Here is a 25,899-nt window from a genome sequence, read left to right as displayed (position 1 = left end):
AGCCTTGAGGGGAGGGTCTTGAATGAAGACATCCCATGTAGGGTCGAGTGCTCCAAAGCCTCTTCCTCTTCGCAGGTTGTCCAGTTGTGGGTCTGTGTTAATCTCCATCTACTGCAAGAGGAAGCTTCTCTGATGAGGGTTGAGTGTTGCTCTGATCTATGGGGATAACGCCACGTCATTAGGAGTCATTAGTGCTATGCTCTGTTAGCAGAATCATAATAGTACATTCCCCCCAGGCTCATGAACAGGGTATATTAATGAGGAGAGAGAATAAACGGTATAAATTTAGAAAACATATTGCATGGTAGCTACTGAGAAAGTATAACTTTTTTTTTATAATAAAAAGAGTGCATTGGAAATGAAGATTTGAGATGGAATGTGTGTGGCAGGGCAGATGTTATTGAAATCTTAATCATCTTGGCTAGGGAATGCCTTACTGGGAATGAGGAGACTCGGAGTGAAAGTCCAAACTTTAGAGTAACTGTCCACGTGAGTGTCTAAGAAAGGTCATTTTGGGAGGGAGCACATTTGGCAAAGGCAAATGGGTAGGTGACTGGCTTCAGAAGAACTAGATTATGTATATTTTATATCTCCTGCTGATTCCAGTTAGTGTTGCCTATACACACATAAATCTATGGCTGACCACTGGAGTATGGTCAGCCATCTACTAAGGGTCTCATTCCTGAAGAAAAGGGATGCCCCCTCCCCCCGCCACACACACACACACACACACACACACACACACACACACACACACACACACACACATCTTCAGATGCCACTGGCTGCCTGTAGCTCTTCAACTAGGTGTGGGGCCTTGTGACCCCCCCCCTCCCATGCTGTAATGTTAGCTGGTGTGGTCCTGTGCAGGTCTTGTCCAGTTACCCACAGCTGTTGAGAGTTCACGTGTGCAGACTACATTAAAGTACTGGCTTTGGCCAGAATTTCCCAGTCACAGGGGAAATTCTTTCTTATTAAAGAATGATGCAGGAAGTACTGAGTAGGGAGAATTTCTCATCAATTTTGGCAAAAAGACCTTTAAATACCTGTTTTTCTCCTCAGGTCACAAGAAAAAAAGAAAGGTGAAGATGTTCAAGTTGGCTTCTTTGAATTGGTAATACAACCATGCTGATTTATTTGGTTGATTTTGCAGCTGTGAGTTAGTTTGCACACTGGAGAAAGTGCCAGTTCTGTAGTCATCTTGGTGGTGATTCTAGTCATTAGACATGCAGTCATAAGCTTTGCCTGTGTGGTAACATGCTGATAGTGATTAGAAGTTCAATGCCCACAAATCATGTTTAGTATCAGCAATGCCATTTGGAATAGAATCCGTGGACTCACAATTATAATTGAATAAGAAAAACCATCACAATAACTCCCAAAGCAATAGATCATATACAGCCATTCTTATTGGAAGTCTTTAGAAACTCTATAGCTTAGGGATTTACCCCAAATTTGTGTAGGATGGAGGCATTTCAAAGCAAAAATCTGCCCATTGTCCAGATGGGTTTTCCAAGCTGAGAGCCAACTTATTGCATTGTTGAATACTCACAAGGTATATCTACCTGGTAATGAATGGCATCTATGATGATGACTTGCAAGGTAGTAAAGTCAGTTCCCGACCTGAGGAGAACAGATTCAAAGATTTGGATGTAATGCAAGAGTCTAACGTTTTAGACAATTGATGGTTAATACTTCTGCGTAACTGGTGTGAAGACAACTGATCAACCATGACTCCCACAAGTACCAGGTGTTGAGTGCTACTTGTCAAAATCTAAATGAAATTAAATAGGCCTCCTACCTCCCCTGCTTTTCTTATATAGATAATCTCTGAACCCTTTGTTTTTCAAGTTTCGATTTTCTTCATCGGTTGACACTTGGCTGATGTTAATGGGAAGTCTGTGTGCAGTGCTCCATGGAATGGCCCAGCCAGGCATACTTCTTGTTTTTGGTATAATGATAGATATTTTTATTGAGTATGACATTGAAAGACAAGAACTCGAGATTCCGGGAAAAGAGTGTATAAACAACACCATTGTGTGGATCAACAGCTCCTTCAACCAGAACATGACAAATGGAACACGCTGTGGGTAGGCGATTTTCCTTTTTCTTTTTGTTGTATCTTAAATTATAATTCAAAACAACCAAAGACAATATTGACTGAGTGAAATAGTATCGAATAGAAAAGAACAGAAAAGCAAACTTACTCATGTTGATAGAAATTCTTTAACCTTGAAGCTATTTCCATCCTTCCAGGTCTCAAAATATCAACAGACATCGCTGGTCAAATACTACAGAAACAATCACTTGGTTTACTATAAGCCTGAGCATGACACTGTCCGTACTTATTGCCACTAAGGAGATAATTGTATTCCTCTTGAGTCTCCTGGACAAAAGCTCCTTCCCCTCTAGCCCATTTTTGCTCCTTAGCTTTGTCCTCTCTCCATGTGTCCATCTCCATAGAAATTAGTAGTTACAGCCAGCATTTCAGTTTCCACCACAGAAGAGTGGTTGGTACTGTGACAAGAAGGTGGCCCTGAAGCAGTAGCCAGAATGCAGACTAGCCCAGTCTCTGAGATACGCCCCACAGACCACTTGGTAATGAGCGAGTCTGTAGTACATGTGTGTCGACTCACTGTTGTGGCATGGACGTTGCACCTGCCTTGTGCTACCTTAGATGCAGAACAAGTTCATTGGCATGTATGAATCCATATGCTCAGGTCCATGAGCCAAAGGAAGGGCATATCCTTCCCAGAAAGGCACTTGGGATGACTTCCTCAAATAAAATTTTGTTTCTCAAATTAATTTTTGAAAATGTTGACAGGGCTTATTTAAATTATGGGTCTTTCTAAATCATTAAAATTCTTCCATAATGTCATCTACTTTGATCTGTAACCCCAGAAATGAATGAAAGGGCAGGAAGAGACGAGAGGTTCCCAAAGCTTGCTGACCAGTCAGCCTGGTCCATCAGTGAGCTCCAGGGGTGGTGAGAGACCCTGCCTCAAAGATAAGGTGAAAACATATGTGTGCATCCCTCACACACATATGAACATATAGACTTGCATAAATTGCACATATACATTTTACAAGGCAAATTTAAAAGTTAGCAAGCCAACTCATTGGAAATAAATTTGCTGGCATCTGAATTTGTATGTTTTTCTAAGCTTGCAAGGATATTTTTTTCTGAGAGACTCAGCAGTTCCTATAAAGAGAGATTTCAATGAGTCCTTTAAAACTCTTCATTTCTTTTGGAGGGCAGAAATGAACTACTTTTTTGAGAATGATATCACCACAGCCATTGAGAACATTGGGCCACCAAATCATGAAAATAAATGTTAGGTCAAAATGCAAGACATTTCCAGCGCATCAGCTGCCCATAGAGATTTATTAGGTGAACTGAAGAAGGAACCTAGCTTTGATGTTTACACCACAGGCATGGATAAGCAAGGAATCTCCTGTCTCTACCACCACTAAATCATTCATCTTACCAGGCCTTATACCTAGAATCAATAAATGTTGCAAACTGGAGCTTTCAGAAGAATGTTGGCCTCAGCTGAATTACCATGATACAAGTATTTAATTGACCATCTGATCAAGTATAATAAAAAGATGAAGCATTAAGAATGGTCATTTGTCTTTCCCTTTTAAAATAATCACATGGCTAAGCTAGAATGGTTTGAGGTATACCTTTCTTAGATTGTTCCTTTACCAGGAACTCTTTGACAAGTTAAATCTTTTATTATGAGTTATTATAGTCATCACTGTGAGTACTGTTTGTTTGTCTTTTGTGGGGTAAGAACATTTTGAAAATGGAGTTGGGCGTATCCCAGGATAAGGGAGAGAACATTTTCTCATATATCAGTGGTTAAATGCCTTCCCAGTTACCTAACACTTTTAAGATCCTTTCTCAGAAAAACTCATTGTTAAGGATACACTATTGCATAATATAGCGTAATAGATGTGTTGCTCTGGTATCTGTAAGACAAGGCAATAAATTTAGGGAAGTACATTTGCAGCCGGTGGCCTGAGCTGTTTCTGAACGTTTGCTCTCTTGAATTTTACATACCTCTTTATTGGGTGGGATATTAAAGCTAAAGCCCTACAAGCAGTTCTTAGTTAGCAACACTGATAAGGGTTAAAGACTATCAGGTCTCCAAGTTACAGAATTTCTGCTCAGAATAGTAAAACAAAACAGTGAAAGAAAGAAATCTGATGAGTGAGAAAATATCACAGTGTAATTTTCTTTTTTTTTTTCACATTAGAGTCTAAAAAAGATAGAAGTCATAAAATCTTTTTAACTTAATCATAGAAGAGATATTCTGTAACTTATAGCACATTCTTTTGGCCACATAGACCCTGGTACAGTTTGGGAAGCACTATCTATATGAGGCTGAGGACATTGGGTGATGGAAACCTTTGCAGCCCCGTGACAGCTACCACAACTGGAAATCTGTTATCTCACCTGCCCCACATATGGACACACTCGGTAGAAGTCTGAGTCTGAATCTTCAGTCAGATTTCAGTCTATTTTCTTGATAATGTGCACTGAATGTATGCATACAAGAACAACTTTCAAATTTGATACTTAAGGCTGTATATTTCTTCAAAACAACTTTATTTTAAAACAGTTACTATACCACTAATCCATCCACTTAAAATGTGCCATGCAGGGGTTTGTTTTGTTTGTTTTTTGTTTTGTTTTGTTTTTGGATTCTCAGAGTTCTTCATCTACCACTTCAACCAGTGTCAGGACATTTTCATTTGCAACAAGAAGGAAAAAAGAAAATGTACACCCTAACTATTGCTCCCCAACTTCCCATCTGTTATGATCTGTTATGTGTCTGTAACAGCAATTGATTTCCTGTGTCTGTGCATTAGCTTATTCTTGAGATATCATAGAAATGGACTCATGCAACATGTGACCTTTTAAAGACTGGCTTTAAAAAAAATAGCATCATGTTTTTGAAGTTTTCCATGTTGTAGCATGCATCAGTATTCTATTTCTTTTTATTTGTGAGTATTTTGCTACATAGATAAAGTGTTTTATTTCATTGGTGGTAATTTGATTTTTTTCTGCTTTTTTGCTATTATAAGTACTTCTGTTTTTGACATTTGTGTATATTGTGTGTGTGTGTGTATGTATGCATTTCTTGTAGTTACATAGCTCAGAACAGAGTTCTGAGATCATTCATGTGTAATGCTTTGAGGAACTGTCAGGCCATTTTCCAAGTGTCTGTAACATTTGCATTCTTCCTAATGGTGTATGAGATTATAATTTTTCTACACCTTCACTAACAATTGTTAATTATTATCTTTATTTTGAAAGTGGTTATAGTAGGTTTAATGACTTCCTGTGATGTCTGGGTCCTAATCCCTGTAACCTATGAATATTACCTTAGATGGAAAAAGGGTCTAAGCAGGTATGACTAAATCAAGGATCTAGGCTAGGCCTGGTGGGACATGCCTGTAATCCCAGCACTTGGGAAGCTGAGGTTGGAGGATTGCTATAAGTTCAAAGCCATTTGGTCTTCATAGGAGTACCAGGCCAACCAAGATTCCACCTCAACCTCCTCCTACCATACATACACACATACACAAATAAAAAAGATTCAGAATTTGGGGGTGGGAAAGAGTATACAGTTGTACTCTAAATACAACCACTGTTTTTAATAGAAGGAAACAGCAAGACTTTACTATTGAGAGGAGAGGTAAGGTGACAGAAGGAAGTTGGGACCAGGTTGTCATGTCCAATGAATGTCAACACATTCCAGTAGCAGAAGAAGCAAGTGAGATTCTGCTGTAGAGCCATTGGACATAGTTTGTGGTACAATTTTGTGGTACAACTTTATTTACACGATGATGTAGGTCCAGGGAAGCTTTCAGACTTTAGAAGGAGTTGAGTCACCAAGTTTGTGGGACTCTGTTATGGCAGCGATAGGAAACTCATCCAATACCCATCCTAGTGAGTGGGAAGTAGTATCTCACTGTCATCGTGACACTTACCCATATAACGTTGGACATCTTTCTGGGGTCTTATTGGCCATTTACATATGTTCTTTAGAAAGAGTGTCTATTTAAATTGCCCTTTACTGAATTGGGTTAGGTGTCTTTTTTATTTTTGAGTTACAAAAGTTCATTTTCTAGTTATAAGTCCTTTACCAAATGTATGACTTACAGGAAAGTTTCTCATTCTTTAGTTGTCTTTTCAATCTGTTGATGGTGATTTTTCAAGTCCTAGATTTTTAATTTTGGTGATCTCTACTTTATTTTTTTTCTTGTTTTGTTTTGATTTTGGTGACACATCTAAGAAACCATCCAAGGTCATGAAAACTCAAACCTGTTTTGTTTTTGTTTGTCTGATTGATTGATTTTTTTAGACTATTGTGTTTCTGCTTATGTATTTATGTCTGTGGTTCATTCTGAGTAAATTTTTCCCTGTGATAGAAGAAAGGGCTTTGATTTGATTCCTTTCTCTACATAGTTAATTACTTAATAGTATTTGCTAGCAAGACTATGTCAACTTAATTTTTTTTCACATTGCATAATCTCAGAACCCTTGTCAAAATCAATTTAGTAAGCATTAGGGTTTATTTGTGGGCTCTCAATTCCTTCCCATTCATATACGCCTTTCTCCTTGTGCCAACAGTACCTTTTAACTGCTGCGGCTTTACAGTAGACTCTGAGATCAGGAAGCATGAGTCTACCAACTTGGTTCTTTTCTACTACTGTCTATTCTGGGTCTTTAGGATTTTTTTTAATATATATAATTTTGAGGCTTAGTGTATTTAACTTCTGGAAAGAAATAAGCCAGAATACTAGGGGTTACATGTAATCTGTAAATCAATCTGGGAGAATATTGTTCTCTCAATAGTAAGCCTGGGATCCATTTATTTAAGTTATCTTTAATCCCAACAAGGTTTTATAATTTTAATAATATAAATTTTGTATTATTATTAAATTTATTTGCTAAGTACTTTGTCCTTTTTGGTGCTATTACGAGCAGACATTTTCTGAATTCCATGGTGGATTTTTCACTGTTATTATATAGATATACAATTTAGTAGACATGCTAATCTCAACTTCTACAACCCCATTGTCCTGTTTATTAATGTCAATAGGTTTCTAGTGGATTCTTTAGAACTTTCTAGAGACGATAATGTCACGTGATAGAGACAACAGTATTTCATCTCTCACTAGATGTTTTATTTTCTTAATTTTTTCCTGTCTAATTGCTCTGAGCCAGTTTTCCCATACAGTGCTGAGTAGGAGCTGTGAAAATGTGCACCTTTGTGTTTGTCTTGACTTTGAGGTGAAGTCCTTCACCACTGAGAATGGTGCTAGTTGTAGGTTTTCACAAGTACCTTTTATCATATTGAGGGAATTGCCTTCTCTTCCTGGTTTGAGGGCTTTTTAGTCACTAAGGGGTGTTGAGTTTTGTCAAAAATTTCTCTATTAAGGAGAACACATGGGTTTGGGTATTATAATATTCATATGGTCTATATTACTGATTTACTTTTATGTGCTGAATCACCAGGAATACCTTGTACTTAGTAATGATGTGTGATCCTGTTAATATGCTCCAAGAATGAATTTGTTAGTATTCAGTTGAGGGTGTGTGTGTGTGTGTGTGTGTGTATGTGTGTGTATGTGTGTGTGTGTGTATACATGCTAGTGTTTGTGAACTTTCATATGCAGATATGTATGGAGACCAAAGGTCATTATTAGATGTTTTCATCAATCGTTCTCAACCTTATTTTTATTTATGTTTTAAAATTAATTTATGATTTGACAGTTTCAGACATGTATATAACACACTCTGGGCACATCCATCCCTTCACTCTCAATTATCCTTCTGGCAACCCCTCTCCTTCCCCCTTCTGCCGGTATGTCCCTATCCCTTTTCTGTCTTTTGTTTTTGCATTGGGACCCACTGGCTTTAACCAGGGCCATCTGTGTGAGCACAGGGGTGAAGGTATCTGCTGGGGCACTGAGAGCTCACTAGCTATTTCATTTGAGTTTGGATCTTTCACCGAACCCAGAGCTTAGCTTACATAGTCTGCTAGATGGTTGGCCAGAAAGCCCCCAAGGTCCCGTCTCCGCCTTCCCGGTGCTGGGGTTGCAGATGCATGCTGTGTGGCCAGCTTTTACGTGAATGGTGGGGATCACATTCAGGTTCTTGGGCTTATGTGGCAAACGCGTTATCAACTGAGCATTTATTTCTTCAGCCTCCTAAGTGTTGAGGATTACTGTGACTATATTCATTAGACATATCAGCATGCATGCATGCACTTTTTGATTTTTTTCTTATTCTTTTGGAATCAGGTAACTAACACTGGACTCACAGAGTGAATTCGAAAGTGTTCCTGTCAAGTCTACTTTTTTTTTAAGCTTTAAAACAAATGGTATTGATATTTAATTGTCTGGTAAAAATTAGTCAGTGAAGCTGTCTAGTCTTTCCCTTGTTGAGTGGTTTGGTTATTGATTCAATCTCTTTGCTGAATGTAGATCTGTTCTGATTATTTATTCCTTTGATAGAATTTTGAATTAAAACATTAAAATTGCATGCGTATTTCTGTACAAGGCTTTTTGACATATGTATACATTGTGGGGTGGCTAAATTACCCTAATTAACATATATATCGTTGTCTATACTTTTTGTTATGAGAACACTTAAAAGCCCTCCTTCAGCATTGTCACTTATACGAAGACATAGTTACTAACTGTAGTTGTGCTGCACAGTAGAACTCTTACACTTGCTCCCTTTGCTACCAAAGTTTCTGTCCTTTGGTAAAAATCTCCTGGTTTCCTCACTCCCAGTTCCTGGATACCATCTTGTTATTCTTTCCTGTGGGTTCCACTTTTTCAGACTCTCTGCATAAGTGAGACTGCATGATGTCACTTCCTGTGTCTGGCAAATTTCATGTCACAAAATGGCTTCCAGCTGACTGGGTGTCCTCTTCCTTTTGAAGGCTGAATAGTATTCTATTGTGTATATATGATATATTTTCTTCATTGAGGAATTGTTGATCACTTACTTTGATTAAAATATAGGCAAGATTACTTTAAATCATGTATTGAAAAACAAAAGAACTGGAACTAAATTCATGAAAAATAAAATAAACCTACCAGATTTCAATATTACTTGTAGCTACAGCAACAGAGACTGTGGTATTGGTGGAGGACAGACAGTATCCAGAAATCTGTTTACAAAAATAAGTACGTATATTATTTTTTAAATAAGGATGGAAAGAAATTCAGTGGAGGAAAGATAACTTCTTATTATATGATATCGAGGCAACTAGGTGTTCATGGGAATAAAAGTAAGAACTATAAGAAAGTGAACTCAAGAGACCCATTGACTTAGATAGTTTTTTTTTTTTTTTTTTTTTTTTGGTTTTTTCGAGACAGGGTTTCTCTGTGTAGCTTTGCGCCTTTCCTGGAGCTCACTTGGTAGCCCAGGCTGGCCTCGAACTCACAGAGATCCACCTGGCTCTAACTTAGATAGTTTTTAAACTGTCGATTTTTGTAGCTGTGTATGAGATCACTTTCACGTTCTAGGCTAGACAATGAAACTTTAGACTTGAAATCCGAAGCACAGCACATAAAAGAGAAAATGGTCCTTTCTACTAAGGGCAAACTCAGGTTACCAGGGAACAGCTGAAATCAAGCAGGATGGGGGCATGTGCACTAATGAGCCTCTTCTCTCCCCTTTCCTAAATAACCGGATCCGTGCCATTTAACTAGTTCTTAAAGACCGGCATCACTATCAACAAATACGCTAATTCTCACATTACAAAAATCCCTTAGTTCCTGAACACAGTTTCAGACTGTTGTTTCCTCCTTTGCCTGGTTCTGCCAATCCAAGTCCTTCTGTCACAGTGTCACGCCGTGACATCGCTGTGGGAGTGACGAGAACTGCTTAGGGATCCCTGCCATTATTTCTTCTTCAACTCATGAACTAATTCTAGAGAGAGAAGCTTCAGAGGCTGTAGTCAGGAGAAAGCTCCGGCCAATGGGAGGGGCTTTCTCTCCCCATAGGAATGTGACCGACACTTTTTAAAATGCCGCTCTGGGATGAAAAGCTGGCTTTCTTTCCTAGAGGTGTGAACAGGAAGCTCTTGACTGACTGACAGCTCACTTCTCTCTAGAATTGTCTTCCCAGGAAGCCCAACTGGCTGTCAAAATCCATCTCTGCGTCTGAATAAGGAAAACAGCCAAGGTGAATCCCTGTGGGTCCTCTCTCTTCTAGAAACTGCCATGTGTTATTGCACAATTCTAGCATCTTTGTGTAAAAAAATGAAGAGGGCGAACATATTTGTGGTGTAATTAGTACTGTAAACTCTATTTAGGGATTTGAGTGGATCCTTTATAATCCTATACTGATGAAACACAATGCCTTTCTCCTGTTTAAGAGAAATGTAGTCAGTCTGTGTTAAAGTCCTCCAAACCTACCAATGCAACCTTTGATAGCTGGATCCTACTTGTAAATCTCAGCACTTTTCTCTCTCTTTAAGGTTGGTGGACTTCGAAAGTGAAATGATCAAGTACTCTGGCATCTACGCAGGAATCGGCGTGGCTGTACTTATCCTAGGATACATTCAAGTTAGTCTCACCTCCGTTTTATTTACCGACCAACGTTTGACCTCGTAGACACCATGATGAAACTGAAAGTGTTGCTTTTAGCTTTTTAGCCATCCAGAAGCCCTAAGAATCGCAGCCCTACTTATGAAGGATGTGAGAGGGCGGGAAGGTTTGTTTAGATGACAGCTGAGAGGGATGCTAGCCATTGCTTAGGGAAACAGAGCAGCCATTTTCAGGCTCCCGCTGCCTCCCTGACCTCCCCTATCTGCCCTGCTCTTCTCAGCTGCTGTAATCTGTAGGCTGAAGCTGAGGAGCATAGAGAAAGCCAGGCATTGAGAGATTAAGAAAGCAAAGAGTATATTCCTTTTTTCTCTTTCTTTGCTGAGGTCTAAACAAATGACATTCCAGCCCCAATTCTGTAATTCTGAATCAGATTTTCTAGTCTTAAGTGATCAAAGGGTTTAAGGTTATTTACATTTATTAAAGAAGAAAAATAGTTCATGTTTCGCCACCTTCTGTAGAAACAAAGATAATGAATTCTCTGCTTCACTTATCGAAGGATTCCAGGTAACATTAGTTGTAAAGAGAAACTGATCCATTTCTCTTACTGTGGCTCCAGTTTTCATGATGCCTATTTTTTTTTTTTTTTTTAATTAGGGGACATGTATCAGAAATGAGATTCCCTGGTTGGATCATGATTTTTGGCTTACACTGTCCACAAATCATTTTTTGAACACTATGTGTGGATGCCTAGAGGTGTTTATCCACAAGGAGAAAGCTGAGGAGCAGTGTGCATAAAGAGCGGATGTAGAGCATCTGTGTCTCAGTGTGGATGCCGCGAACCTGTTTTTCTTGATGTAGACAGTGAAACTCCATAGGCAAAATTCAAAGACGGTAGCCTGACCACCTGCCAGAACTGGAGTCCAAGCCGGATCTCTGGTCACCCATGCAAATGTCCAGCTCACCTCCCCATTAACAGGGGGGTGTCAGAGCTTATACCTTAGTCCCTAAGAAGAGGCACTTTGGGAATGACATCCCTCTTCTTTTCAGCTATTCCCAGCCACAACCATGGGAAGTGTCATTTGTCAGAAACAGGAGAAAGAAAAAACAAACGTGCTTAATGCTGCCATGTTAAAGACACCTTTGTCCACTTCCAGATAAAATTTTGGGTCATCACTGGGGCTCGTCAAATAAGGAAAATGAGGAAAATTTACTTCCGGAGAATAATGAGAATGGAAATTGGATGGTTTGACTGCACGTCTGTGGGAGAGTTGAATTCAAGATTCTCTGAGTAAGTAGCTGGTACAACTATGTTATAATGTATCATTTTGATTAAAAAAAAAAACAACCCTATGGTTATAAGTACTTGTTAGCCCAGCAGGTGAAAGGTGGAGGTAAAATAATCAGCAGTTCAAGGCCACTGTTGCCTATACAGGGTATTCAAGGCCAGCTAGGCTATGTGGCACCTTGGTTTAAAAATTATCAAATAAATAAATAGACAAACAAATAAATAAATAAAATTAGACTTTCATAGGTGTGGCATTTTCATAGATAATAGCTTACAATACAGTTACTAAAACAGACAGCATATTACGGCTTTGTAGATCATTGGTCAAAATATTAGGACATTAGTTATTACAGGAGAGAGTTTAGATAGATGACATGTTTGAGATAAGGTAAAACTGAGAGACAGCTATGACAACCTACACACATATGGAAAAAATAAACTTGGAAGTAATTCTTTTGCTATGTCTATGGAGGCACAGAAACAAACCCCAAAATAAATTCTAAAAATAGCTTAAGAAAGTTAAAATCAATAACAACAACAAAAAATAAAAATAAACAAACAACAGTCTCCAAAACAGCTTACAGTAGTTGGACCCTGCGGAACCGAACTTTGAAGCTTTGCAAAAGTACGTAAGTGCACTCTGGAGAGGAGGCAGGCAAGCATGATGAATGCTTTGTAACTTGAGACTCTGTTTAGTTTGGGCTATACATACCCTCCCTTGGCAGCCTAGCTATTCACACACACACACACACACACACACACACACACACACACACACACACACACCCTTCTGAACAATGCACCTAGCAACCCTGAACCCCTCCCCGCCACACACCTGTATGGACTACATGTACAGATCTTTCTAAACAACGGGTCAAGTTTCTCCTCTCCTAACAACCATCAAACTTGGGTGGTTTCTAGACAGTTTATCTAGGTACGAAGAAAAGAAGGATCTGATGTGCCTTTGAGAACCTGCTCAGTAAGGCCAAATTGTCCTTGGGTAAACTTTAGGGAAGCTCCTCTATTTACTACCTTATGCCTATGCGTCGTAACTGGGCATGCATGTGATTCAAGTCAGATGCGTTATAGGAAGAGACATGCACAGTAGGAAGACTTAAACAATGCTCTCATCTACCAATAAAAATAGGGAACCATCCAAACCATGCCCTTAGTAACCAGCCCCTCTTTTCTTTAGATCCCATAAAAACAGATCCCAGGCCATGTGACATGGGGCCCCTGAGAACGCTCAGCTATGTGGCCTGCTGTCAATCTCAACAGTAGATTCTCTATACTTTGTACTGTCATTTAAGTCTGAATAAAACTATCTTGCTTCTTTTGCAAATTTATGTGAGACCTTATTTTCAGTTCTCTGGATAAGAGGCTAAGAACCTGGAGACACCTGGTTCAGATCCGTTTGCCAGTAACAAAGATAAGGGAGAATGGAAACTCGGGCCTCTAGAGTTCAGAACTTACTTTCTCTTTACTTTCTATGACCATCAATAGATGCTTGACATCACTAGAACACAACGGTTAGCCTCTGGATAGTGTCTTGCGTTCCTTCTTGCTATTAAACATCAACTCCTATTTGCTCCATCTAGACAAGAGATTAAGGGGATGCTCTCAGGCTTATGAGTTCAGTGCAATTATATTCCACCGATATTCTGCAATACTTCATATCCTTGCTCTGAAGCTCTGGAGTAACTAGAAGCCTGGTAGGAAGCACAAGATGAGCAAGCTAAGAAGTGACCCAAAGTAACACATGTTGGGTGCTCATCACATTGAGTATTTATTGTTCTACGTGCTTGGACATATCAATTAGTTTGATTCTCATTATTGGACACTAAGGTGACTTCTGCTATTATAGATGAGGAAACTGATGCACAAAAATTGAGTAATTTTCCCAAGAAGAGCTTGTGTTCAAATTCAGAGTGTGGTCCCAGAGTCTGTGTTCTTAGCCATTAGTTTTTAATGCCTACAAATAGAATGTAATAAAAGTAGACAAAGTTATAGACACACACACACATATACATACATATATATGAGACAGCTATAGAGAAAGACATATATAGACAGACGGACAGGCAGATGGACATATCCAGATTAATTACTTTGCTATGGAGACAGGAAGGCAGTATGAGTTTTTCCCAGTGGTGACGCAGAGTTTCAGAATCCATACCAGCTTGAAAGTTAAGACATACACAGCTGACTATAAGGAGAGCGGTTGTAATGTTCCAAGGTGTGAGAAATTTTCGAAGGTTTGGGAAGTATTCCTCACTTCTCATTACAGAGCAACAGTGGACAGAGACATAAGAGAAAGAGAGAGTGAACTGTTTCAACAAACACTTGAACTGACGGAATTCACTTGTATTGCTCTGCCTCTCTCTTGCTTCTAGTGATGTTAATAAAATCAATGAAGCCATTGCCGATCAGATGGCCCTTTTCATTCAGCGCATGACAACATCCATCTGCGGGTTCCTGATAGGGTTCTACAGGGGCTGGAAACTGACCTTGGTTATTCTTTCTGTCAGCCCTCTCATTGGGATCGGAGCAGCCATCATAGGTCTGGTAAGAATGTTTGTATTTTATTTTCTTTTGTTTTTATTTTTCTCCATGGAAGATTTACATTTGCAGTTTGGCAAAAGGCCAAAACATGATGCTTGGGTTCCTTCCCCAAGTGTTGTCAATGTGATTATCACTATATTGATTTCTAATGTTTGATTATTCCTTAGTATTAAATAATGCTCCACAGATGACGAATTAATGATGTTTTAGTAAAGTTATTATTTGACTATCAGCAATCTACTGCGTTTATTAAGCATCTTCTATTTTTTCAGGTACTTTTTAAGGGGTTCCGCCCTCAGTATTTCTTATTCTTACTCAGAAGGAAAGTGCTAACACCATTCAGGATTGAATAAATGGAGGTCAGAGAAGCAAAGGGAGATATCTAGGACTTCACAGCTAGAAGTTTGAGGGAGCCTGATTCTGAATCCCACCCGGTCTCCAGCAGCCCTGTTTCTCCCCAAGCTCAGATGCTCGAAATGATATAACAAGTACACATAGATCAGCAATAAGTACTCCAAAAAGATTTCTGCCTCCACAGCTCAGCCTCCAGTCCACCTGAGCAGTTTCAGGGGCAGGGTCTGTGGACTCATCCTGAGTGTCTGTTCCTCACTCTGTTATTCCAAGTGTAGGAATAGGGGTCACTGCAGTTAAAAGTCTTCCCTGGTTTGAGGAATTATTATTATTTTTTATCTATAAAACACATTTAAAAAATCTTTAGATCACAAATCATGGTATAAGGCGTGCTGAGAGTTTACTATAAATAGAATTCAAAGGGAACTCTCGAGCAATACTTAGACATCATTGAACAGCAGCTGTCAATCACCATAGTGATAGTTTCTAGTAAAGCCCTTACACAGCCACTGATGATGCTCAGACTTCCCGGGCAATGTAAGAAAGGGCTGAAAGTGACCGTAGCAGAGAGCTCACTTCACAAAGCCCTCTGCCCCGACCACTCACAAGCGAAGTTGACTGAAGAATAACACGTTTAACCCTTCAGAACCTTAAAACAAGGATAACAGCCTAAGTCATGTGATTATTCGGAGTACCATCCATGGTATTCGTTAAGTACAGCGCCTGGCACAAAAACCTATTGGTAAAGAGATTTTTTTATTATTTTTAAAAACCCACAAGACCTTGCAAGCTTTACAACTGGCTTTCCTACAAACCTCTTTCCTGACTTGCTCCAGAGAACCTCAAATTCCACTGAAGACCCTGATGAGCTCTGGTGCTGTGGGATGGTCTGTATGTCAAATTGCTCTGATTGGTCAATAAATAAAACACTGATTGTCCAGTGACCAGGCAGGAAGTATAGGCGGGAATAACAGAGAGGAGAGTGGAAAGAACAGGAAGGCGGAGGGAGACACTGCCAGCTGCCGCCATGACAAACAACATGTGAAGATGCCAGGCCAGTGAGCCACAAGCCACGTGGCAAGGTATAGATTTATAGAAATGGATTAATTTAAGATGTAAGAACTAGATAGCTAGAAGCCTGAGCCATTAGGCCAAACAGTTTAAATAATATAAGCGTTTGTGTGTTTATTTTATGAGTGGGCTGTCAGACTGCTGGGGCTTGGTGGGACCCGTAGAGAAAACTCTCCAGCTACACTCTGAAAATTTTTGTTTAGCTTTTATTTTTTTCTGTACTATTCTTTTTTTTTTTCACACCTGTGATAAATTGATATGCACATCCCCGTGGGTCACACACTGTGTTTTCACACCACAGAGATGGAATGATTGCCCAATCACTTTGTTTTGAACCAGACTTCACAGTACAGTTTCCTGTGTCCCCTAATTGCCTAAAAGTCTAACTTCTTGATTTGGAATGTTATCGCTCTGCACCTACCTCCTCTTGCAGACATGTCTAGGCCTGATTGTCCCTGTAAAATGATACCAGCAATTTTGTTACATGTAAGTCAAAGATAGGACCCACACACATACACACACACACACACACACACACGCACGCACACACACGCACACACGCACACACGCACACACGCACACGCGCACACATACATGCACATGCACACACACAGAAGTGATGGGCAATATATGACACACTAACACTGGTTGTGGGTTTTGTATGTTTTTGTCACACCTTTCTCTTTAGGATGAGAAACACAAGCAGCTATCAGATGTTACAAAATATATATTTCTTAAAATCCTAATATGTCTTATTATTGAGTAATGTGACTTTATAATAAAATTGATATCATTCATAACTCTTTAATGCTCTTACTACTTTGTAAAGATGTATTCGATTTAGGAATAAATTAGGTAAAGATGGGGGCAAAAGGTGTAATGTTATCCATTGAGCTTGAATGTAAGTAAATGTCGACGTAGGTGAAAACAGTCTTTTCAATGTACATATTTTAGAAAATGTGGACTGAGGAAATAATAAACATATTATTAAAGTTATCTTTATTATTTTGTATTTTAGAACTCCATATAATATTTTGCTAGTAACAGTTCTCCCAAAAGTCTAGGGGAAAAACCTGTTAGAATACACATTTTCATCATCTGAGTACTGTATATATTTTAGTTTTCTGAGTTAGGTGAGTTTCCACAATATTAACTTTCCCCTTGTTTCTTACTGCTGTCTGGTTGGTTTTGCTTCTGACAGGATCTCTAGTATCTCAGACTGGCTTCGAACTCATTGTGTGGATGGGGCTGACCTTGAATCCCGAATTCTCCTGCTTCCACTTTGCACATGCTATGATTACAGGCATATGTCGCCATGCCTGGCTACCTTTCAACAGGACTCAGTCCAAATCCAATTTTAGAAAAAATGACTTTTTAAAAACTACTAAACACAGTTGTCTTTCTCTTTTGTAAAAGTTAAAAATTTAGTAAACACTTTATATTTGAGTCATATATTAACTTGATGCTTTCTCCTTTGGAATTACCCCTGTAATGCTGTGTTGCTGTGTACTGTGATTCTGTCATTCTCTACTCTGGACAACCATGTGCCTACATAGGCCTCCAGTCTTTGCCTCTGATGTTTGTAAATTCTACAATGGTTTCTCTCCAACAGCAATGGAATATATCATAGTTTGACTTAGGAACCTTATGAGCATAACAACCTAAACACTAGTTTTACCAGACTTGAGGGCACTTAACTCCATGAGAACACTTTCATTGAGATAGATTTTTAATGTCATTTTGGTATATCAAACTCCAAACACAATGGATGATGTTTAACACAAGCTAATCTTGGACCAGCTTTTTTCTTGGTTTGTTACAGTGAAAATCCAGTGTTTTGTTAAATCATGCCACTTGTTCATTTTGTTGAATGAACCATTGATGGACAGGCTAACTTTCTTTTTTTCTCCCCCTTTGGGCTTCAGAGTGTGGCCAAGTTCACAGAGCTTGAGCTGAAGGCTTATGCCAAAGCAGGATCTGTTGCTGATGAAGTTATTTCATCGATTCGAACAGTGGCTGCTTTTGGTGGTGAGAATAAAGAGGTTGAAAGGTTGGTTGTTTTGAACATCTGTTTGCTTCTTGAATTTCATAAATCAATCAGTTCCCTGATTTTCTTCTTCTTGTACAAAGCGGCAGATCTGCAACCATATAGAGCAACGTGAGAGGACATTTTTTCAAGAGGTGGATCAGCAAACATTCATTGCCAGCGTGCTTTAAAAAGTCTGAAACATTGTTTTGAGTTCTCATTTTCCCCTGTGGACCTTGCTATATAGACCAGGGTGGTCCCGAGCTCATGGTCACCTGCTGCCATCACCCAAGTACTAGAAGGAAAGGTGTATGCTACCACACCCAGTACAATGTATTTCTGGAGATGGTTTCTAGAGAGCTGAGATAGGCAAGAAAGTTGTTTCAGATTCTGATGATAGAGAGAGAAGTGTACATATTATACTTCATGTCAGCTTTCAGCAGCATTTTCTGTCGTTAAAGAAAAGCCTACCCAGCACAGAAATGCAAAGGACAAGAAAAGAAAACCCCAAAAAACTCATTAAAAAAAATAAACAAATGATACTACACCACACTGAAAAGTTCCCAGGCATGAACGGAAAGACAGTCATCAGAGAGGAGAAACTGTGCATATACCGTGCATCTGACCAGGGACTGATGAGGAGAACTGTAAAAACCTCACTAGTAAGGTAACGGTTACTCCAACCTGAAAATGAGCGACAGAGTTAAGTGGACAGTTTGCAGGATGACACACAGACAGTCAGTTCTGTAAAAACAGTGCCATCACCCCGGGTAGTCATCAGAGAAACACAACTCAAAACTAGCCCGTAATTCTACCTCACACTAGTAAAAATAACTGTTGGCAAAATGGCCAAATATAATAAGGCCATAGAGGATATGGGGCAAAAGGAACCCTTGCCCACTGTGGATAAAAATACTCACTAATGGATCTATTCTGTATAACAGCAAGGACGTTCCTCAATAAATTAAAATGAGAAGTATACTACCCAACAGTCCCACTGCTGGGGACATACCCAAAGGAAATGAAATCAGTATGTGTAAGAGATATCTGCATAGCGTATTTATTGTGGTGGTGTTCATAAGAGCTGAGGAATAAAAACAACCTTAGTGTCTATTCATTGATCAACAGATAAAGGAAATGCAGTACATCCATACAGCAAGATACAGTTTGAGCATAATAAAACACAAAATGGTGTTATTTGTAACAACGTGCACAGTCAAGTGAGAGGTTTACACAATTGCACTTATATTTGTGGAATCTAGAAACGTTGCTAGCATAGGAGTTAAGAGTAGACTGATGGACGTCAGAGAGTGGGCGGGGCAACAGGGGGATGGGTGGAGAAAGAGTGACCAACGGGTGTGAAGTTGGGAGCAAGTTCTGATACGCTAATGCACAGTGCAACAACATAGAGAGCAGTGTGCTGCATAGTTCCAAAAGAAAGAAGGACTTTGAAAGTTTGTCCTTGGGGCTTTTGTTTGTTTTTTCAATCTGTAGCCCATGCTGACTTTGACTTGCTATGTAGCCAAGGCTGTCCCTAAACTTGGAATCTTCCCACCTCTGACTCTAGTCCTAGAATCACTAGTTTACTCCCGTACCCAGTTGGTCAATGATTGAGAATATATATATACTCTGATTTAAACATTACTTGTTGTGTACATGCATCAAAGCATCACATTTTTTCCCATCACTACATATGATGCTCTGTTTTTATATGTTAGTAAAAAAACTAATTTAATTTACATTTTCAAAGACTAAGGGAGCCTGGCACAATGACTCATGCCTTTCATTCCAGCACAAAGGAAGCTGAGGCAGGAAGATATTTGCACCTATTAAAATTGGTTGTTCATCTGTTTGGGGGGGGGGAGAAAAGAAAGAAGGAAAGAAGGAAAGAAAGAAAGAAAGAAAGAAAGAAAGGAAGGAAGGAAGGAAGGAAGGAAGGAAGGAAGGAAGGAAGGAAGGAAGAAATGGCAGCATGATTCAAGCTTTTTTCATTTTCCTAAGATTATATTTCACTTATTTTACAGGGAGGAAGGGTGGTGTGTGGGCTCAGGGCAGATGAAGGTCAGAGGATCACTGCAGGAGTCAGATCTGCCTTTCCACTATGTGGGTCCTGGAGATCAAACTTGGGTCCTTGGGCTAGCTGCCTTTACTCACTGGGTCATCTGGACAGCCTCAGAACATTTTTTTTTTATTGAACATTTTTTATGAAGCTACTGTGCTGTTAAATGCATTTAATAAATCCTATAATTTTTCATTTAACCAAACAAAAATTAACACTGATAAATTATGACAAATCATTCTAGAGACAAATTTTTAATGAAAGTAAAAACTTAATTTGCAAAAATGATGTAGTTATCAAAATTTTTTTAGCGGGTGGTGATGGCACACACCTTCAATTCCAGCACTCGGTAGACAGAGCCAGGTATGTATCTTGAGTTCGAGGCCAGCCTGGTCTACCCAGCAAGTTCCAGAGCAGTCAGAGCTATAGAGAAATCCTGTCTTGGAAAAAAAATGAAAAAGAAAAAAAAAGATTTTATTTATTCTTGTAATTTGGTTAATATATTTTGAGCTTTTTGATTTGTTTGTTGGTTGTTTTTTGAGACACAGTCTCACTATGTAGTCCTGGCTGGTCTGGAACTCACCATGTGACTAGTCCAATCTGTTGATTTAGAGATAATTGCTTATTTTCTGATAGAAAACCTGATATATATTCCAAGGAAACACTTTAAATGTAAGTAGTAATAGATCCCAAGCAAAGACAGTTGTCTTAAAACATTGCTTTCTCTTGGGGCCAAAGCTATCTCACTGTTCCCCATCCAAGCTGTGACCGACTTAAGTAGGGGTGTTTAGGGGTGACTATAATCCCTGAATAAAATTCTGCATCATGACCCATCTTAAACGTTATACCCTGAGCTGCTCCAGCTGGCATTGACTCAAACCTTTTCTGTTTACAGGTATGAGAAAAATCTTGTGTTCGCCCAGCGCTGGGGAATTAGAAAAGGAATGGTGATGGGCTTCTTTACCGGATACATGTGGTGTCTCATTTTTCTGTGTTATGCACTGGCCTTCTGGTACGGCTCCTCGCTAGTCCTGGATGAAGAGGAGTATACTCCAGGGACACTGGTCCAGGTACTTTGGTCTTGTTTCCTATCTATGGTATTTCTTGCTAGTTTATCAGAAAAGTCATAGTAGCCATAAGGATTATTGCTTTAATGTCCTAGGCAGGAAAGCCTCCATGGTTTGCTGAAGTCCATCTGCAGGACCAGCAATATCAGGACCCCTTAGTGAAGAAAGGCTGAACATGTGGGTTGATGACCAGCCAGTTAATGATTTCCAATTAACTAAAGATTTTACAGCTGTATAACAATGATCCTCCAGCTGATCCCAAAAGACAATATGCCACAGAAATGGAAAAATCATTGACCTCTCAGCCAAGAATGAACAGGTCATAAAACTGAAGTTAGTAATAGTACAAGATATGTGCCTAAATCCTATGCTTGTGATAGGTGATGGGTTATTAACATGCCAAGTCAGTAACATCTTCAACTGAGTAAGTGATACATGCATCTTTCCTAATTCATTTGTGGGATGTCATGCCATCAAGAATGTTATAGCTACTTTAATTCACAGTGTCCCTTTCAGTTAGTTACACCATAAGCATTTGCTGACCATCTGCTGCATGCCAAATCTACCCAAAGCACAGTGGACAAGAAAAGAATGTGGTTCTTTTTGTCCCATTGGGAAAGATAAGGAATAATTAACCAATCATGTAAGTGTATGATGGCAAACGGTGATGTGGGCTATAACATAGAGGACAGGGAACATTGATAGTAAATAACAGGGTCACCAAATGTGTCTGGGACAGAAAAGAATGTTCTTGTCACCTCTGCCAATGCCTTTCTTCCTTAGTTTTACCATTCCTTAGTTTACCATTTCTGAAGGTAGCCGCTGACTGCCTGCACTTTCCCAGCCACGCCTTGCACACTCATCCATCTTGCACACTCATCTAGTCTTGAGTTCTCTTTACAGCCCCTGTTCTTTTCCTTCGGGACATTTGTGTCTTGGGAAACTTCTGCGTCTATTTGCATTTATCCTTACCCCTTTCTGTCCTCATATAGTAAGGCCCATGAGGTCCACTGAGGAGGGAGGATGCTCTTTTTTTCACTGCTGTGGTGATGGAAATAGCTTCATGGAAGAGTTTTAAATAAAATGTTTTGGCTGCAGATTCTGGATGGTACAGGCACCAGTTAAACAATGAAAAGTATCAGGAGTTCACTACAAGAAAGTTTATCATTCAAAATCCACTGTTTATTACAAACACATCCCTAGGGTAAACGGGAGCATTTGCATTGGCAATAGGAATGATCATCCAATGCCAGTCATTCTGAGCATGATGACAAAGCAAAAGAATGTCCTAAAATTGTTTTTGTGTTTGAAGAACGAACAACTTTGAACTTTGTCTAAAAATATTGAATCCGATAACACATGTTCAAGTGTCGCATAACTTTGGAAAGATATATGGAAAGTGTTAATACTATCATCATTTGCCATTCTCCCTGCAACTTAGATCTGTTTTTGTACAGCAGAAAAGTTAAAGTATTGTAGGTCTAAAATCTGACTACAAAGTTTCGTCTCCTTATTGATCCAGCTGCTTCTGAAAGCTTTAGACATTTGGGCTGGTGGGATGGCTCAGTGGGCAAAGGCTCTTTCTGCTAAGCATGGCGATGTGAGTTCGATCCCCAAGACTCACAAGGGAGGAGGTAAATGGACTCAGGCAAGTCATCCTATGATCCCCACACCTCCACTATGGCACACATGCAGCCCCCAATGAACAAATAAATCAGTGTAATTAAAACAATTGAAATGCTTTATACTATACATTTATCAACCAAAGGTGCTAAGAGCCAAACTCAGCGTGGGCTGTTCACTTTGCAGAAACACACTCACTGGGTAAAGCTGTTCTTTTATTCTGTGCCTATGAGAAGAGAGGAACTCATGAATAAAAGTTCAGAGGAGAAATGAATTAGGAAATTGAAAGTTAAATATCCACAAATTCAACTGGAAGCTCTGAAGAGAAGTCCCTGTGTGTCACAGCTTCAATAGTCAGCTTTACATACCTGGAAAAGGTGCCTCAACTGAGAAACTGCACTCATTAGATTGGCCTGGGGGTATGTGTGTAGGATGTGGTTTTGACTCATGTCTTTGCTGAGGGTCCAGACCACTGTGGGCGGTGCCATTCCAAGGCAGGTGGTCCTGGGCTGTGTAAGAAAGCAAGCTAAGTCAGAGGAAGCAAGTCAGTGAGCAGTTCTGCTGTGGTCTCTGTTTCAGTTTCTGTCTTCAGGTTCCTGCCTTGGCTCCCCTCAATAACAGACTCTGACTTGTAAGTCAGGGAAACCCTTTCCTCCTCAGATTGCCTTTGGCCATGGTGTTTATCACAGCAACAGAAAATCGAACAGTACACCTTGACTACTTTTCAATTCCTGTAAAGAGGCACCATGACTAAGGCAACTTACAAAAGAAAGATCTTATGGGGGATTTCAGTTTCAGAGATTGAGTCCATGACTGTCATGATGGGGAACATGGCGGCAGGCAGGCAGGCACTAGAGTGGTAGCTGAGAGCTTACATCTTGTTCTGCAAGCATGAGGTAAAGAGACAGAGAGAGAGAGAGACAGAGACAGAGACAGAGACAGAGACAGACAGACAGAGAGACAGAGGACTAATTGGGAAATAGCACGGGTTTTTGAAACTTCAAAGGCCACTCCCAATGACACACCTCCTCCAACAAGGCCATACCTCCTACTCCTTCCCAAACAGTTCCACCAACAGAGGAGCAGGCATTCAAATATAGGAGCCTATGGAGCCATTCTGTAGCACGAATTCTTAGAAGTTCTTATTAATAAAATCAAACCTGGAGCCAGTATTGGGGTGAATGCTGGAAGATCAGAGAAGCAGAACAAGCCACAGCCACCTCACCTTGCCAGTTCCTCAGCAGATCCTTTTTCCTCAGACTGGAAGCCTCTGAGTTCTCATTCGAATGGATCTCAGCTGAACTGCTGCTCAAAAGCCTAAAAGCTTAACCAGGCCTAGTTCCTGGTTTTCACGCCTTATATCTTTCTGCTTTCTGCCATCACTTCCTGGGATTAAAGGTGTGAGTCATCATGCCTGGCTGTTTCCAGTGTGGCTTTGAACTCACAGAGAACCGGATGGATTCTGCCTTTGGAATGCTAGGATTAAAGGTGTGAGTGCCACCATTTTTTGGCCTCTGTATCTAGTGGTTGTTCTGTTCTCTGACCCCAGATAAGTTTATTAGGGTGCACAATATTTTGGGGAACACAATATCACCACACCATTCTTATTCAATCACCACAGCAACTAGTTTTCTAATTTTGTGGTTCTCATCTTTAAGTCCTGGCAATTCAACCATGAAATCACCTATCATGTGTGTTCATTCTGCAACCCATATGTTATAAGTAGCCAAGGGAAGCTATGAACATGGCCCAACAAAATATCTAAACTTACTTAAAACATTGAGATGGGGGGCACCTTTTTTGTTCTGTTTTGAAACTTGATTGTATGACTTTCAAATGACAGTGCTAGTTGGACATACCTGCTAGACCTTCTCTGGGAAATTCGCCATTTCAGTAGATGTTTTTTATATATGGACATGGCATAATGTGTGTCTCTAACATTTTAATCATCAGTTATTATCTTCCTATTCTCAACTTCTTCCTATAGTCCTCTGCTTACACCTTGCCTTGATAAATGTTTCTTTTGTAAAGAAAAAAAGACTTCCTTTAATGATATTCGCTCTCTCTCTCTCTCTCTCTCTCTCTCTCTCTCTCTCTCTCTCTCTCTCTCTCTCTCTCTCTGTGTGTGTGTGTGTGTGTGTGTGTGTGTGAGAGAGAGAGAGAGAGAGAGAGAGAGAGAGAGAGAGAGAGAGAGAGAGAGAGAGAGAGAGTTCTTGGCTTTACTTTTATACACAGCGAATATGAAAGTTGAGTACTCTTGAGTTGAGTTAAATGTTTTAACCCACTAAACTAATTAACAATCAGATTAATCTAGCACAATTTGTGGTGCACAAAATTATTATGGCTTCATTGGGTGTAAATGGGAAGCAGTTCACACAGATGACTGCAATTAGTATCACTTGTGTACAGATAAAAACATGCTCTCTGGTCTGTTAGGGAAAGATGAAGAGGAACTGAAGGAGGCTGAAGTCTTTGGCTTTTCATTTAGGTTTCAGGTTTCAACAATAAATAATAATTATGTAATAGAGTAATACAAAATAATATTCACTCAGTGTATATAAAACAACAGACACTGAGTGAGGTGTTTGATGTAATTACCATAAATTATATGCACAACTTCATTCTGTGATTGGCATTATGATTCTACCACTACAAAAATGAAAGGTGACCATGAGGTTAAGAAATAGGTGCCAAGTGGCATAGAGTATGACCTGAGCTCACGTCTCAGTGACTATAGGCCTGGCCCAGTAGCCAGTTTACCTTCCTCCAGATCTATGTTGTAAGGAACACAGACTCCAATTCCCTAGAAGAGTGCCCCATGCACTGCCTGCTCCCTGTTGTCTCCCTTCTTCCTTCCTACACACATGGCGAAAGCTATGATATTTCTAATGAAAACTTCTGCCTGGCATGTGTGCTGTCTACTACATGGACATGTGTCTGTCTTCTCTCATTCATGGCTTCTCTGAGAACCTCCATGGAGAAAACTAGGGATCAAACCCTTGCTTAGCCTGGCATTATAAGCTGTTTTGCCTCAAACAGTTTTCTCCATGGAGGTTCTTAGAGAAGCCATGACTCAGTAAAATAGCCATTGGGCCAAATACAGTCCCTATCCATCTTTTATACTTTATTGGGACATAGCCATGGCCATTTATTTACACACTGGTAAGCTTGCTTTTGTCCTATATGGTGTGTGTACATGTGGGTTCAAAACCCATATGGCCTGAAGAACCTGAACTATTTACCTTGTGGGCATTTACAGAATGTGTTTGCT

At 39.7% G+C, this 25,899-nt stretch overlaps 1 protein-coding gene across 1 annotated transcript in view; it reads left to right on the top strand.

Annotated features, from left to right (window-relative positions):
• Abcb11 (ATP binding cassette subfamily B member 11) overlaps nt 1-25,899 on the top strand; it is a 90,700-nt gene that overhangs the window by 17,042 nt on the left and 47,759 nt on the right. Inside the window, exons 4-10 of the mRNA XM_015987591.3 lie at nt 1,063-1,114; nt 1,852-2,090; nt 10,515-10,602; nt 11,739-11,872; nt 14,263-14,434; nt 17,779-17,903; nt 20,834-21,008. Coding sequence (XP_015843077.1) covers nt 1,063-1,114; nt 1,852-2,090; nt 10,515-10,602; nt 11,739-11,872; nt 14,263-14,434; nt 17,779-17,903; nt 20,834-21,008 — 985 coding nt within the window. The remainder of the gene's footprint in view (nt 1-1,062; nt 1,115-1,851; nt 2,091-10,514; nt 10,603-11,738; nt 11,873-14,262; nt 14,435-17,778; nt 17,904-20,833; nt 21,009-25,899) is intronic.

Source organism: Peromyscus maniculatus, chromosome 4, assembly GCF_049852395.1.
Source record: "Peromyscus maniculatus bairdii isolate BWxNUB_F1_BW_parent chromosome 4, HU_Pman_BW_mat_3.1, whole genome shotgun sequence".
In the NCBI taxonomy this organism is placed as follows: Eukaryota; Metazoa; Chordata; class Mammalia; order Rodentia; family Cricetidae; genus Peromyscus; species Peromyscus maniculatus.
The sequence above is the reverse complement of the archived record's forward strand: the minus strand, read 5'-3'. Positions and strand labels throughout refer to the sequence as shown.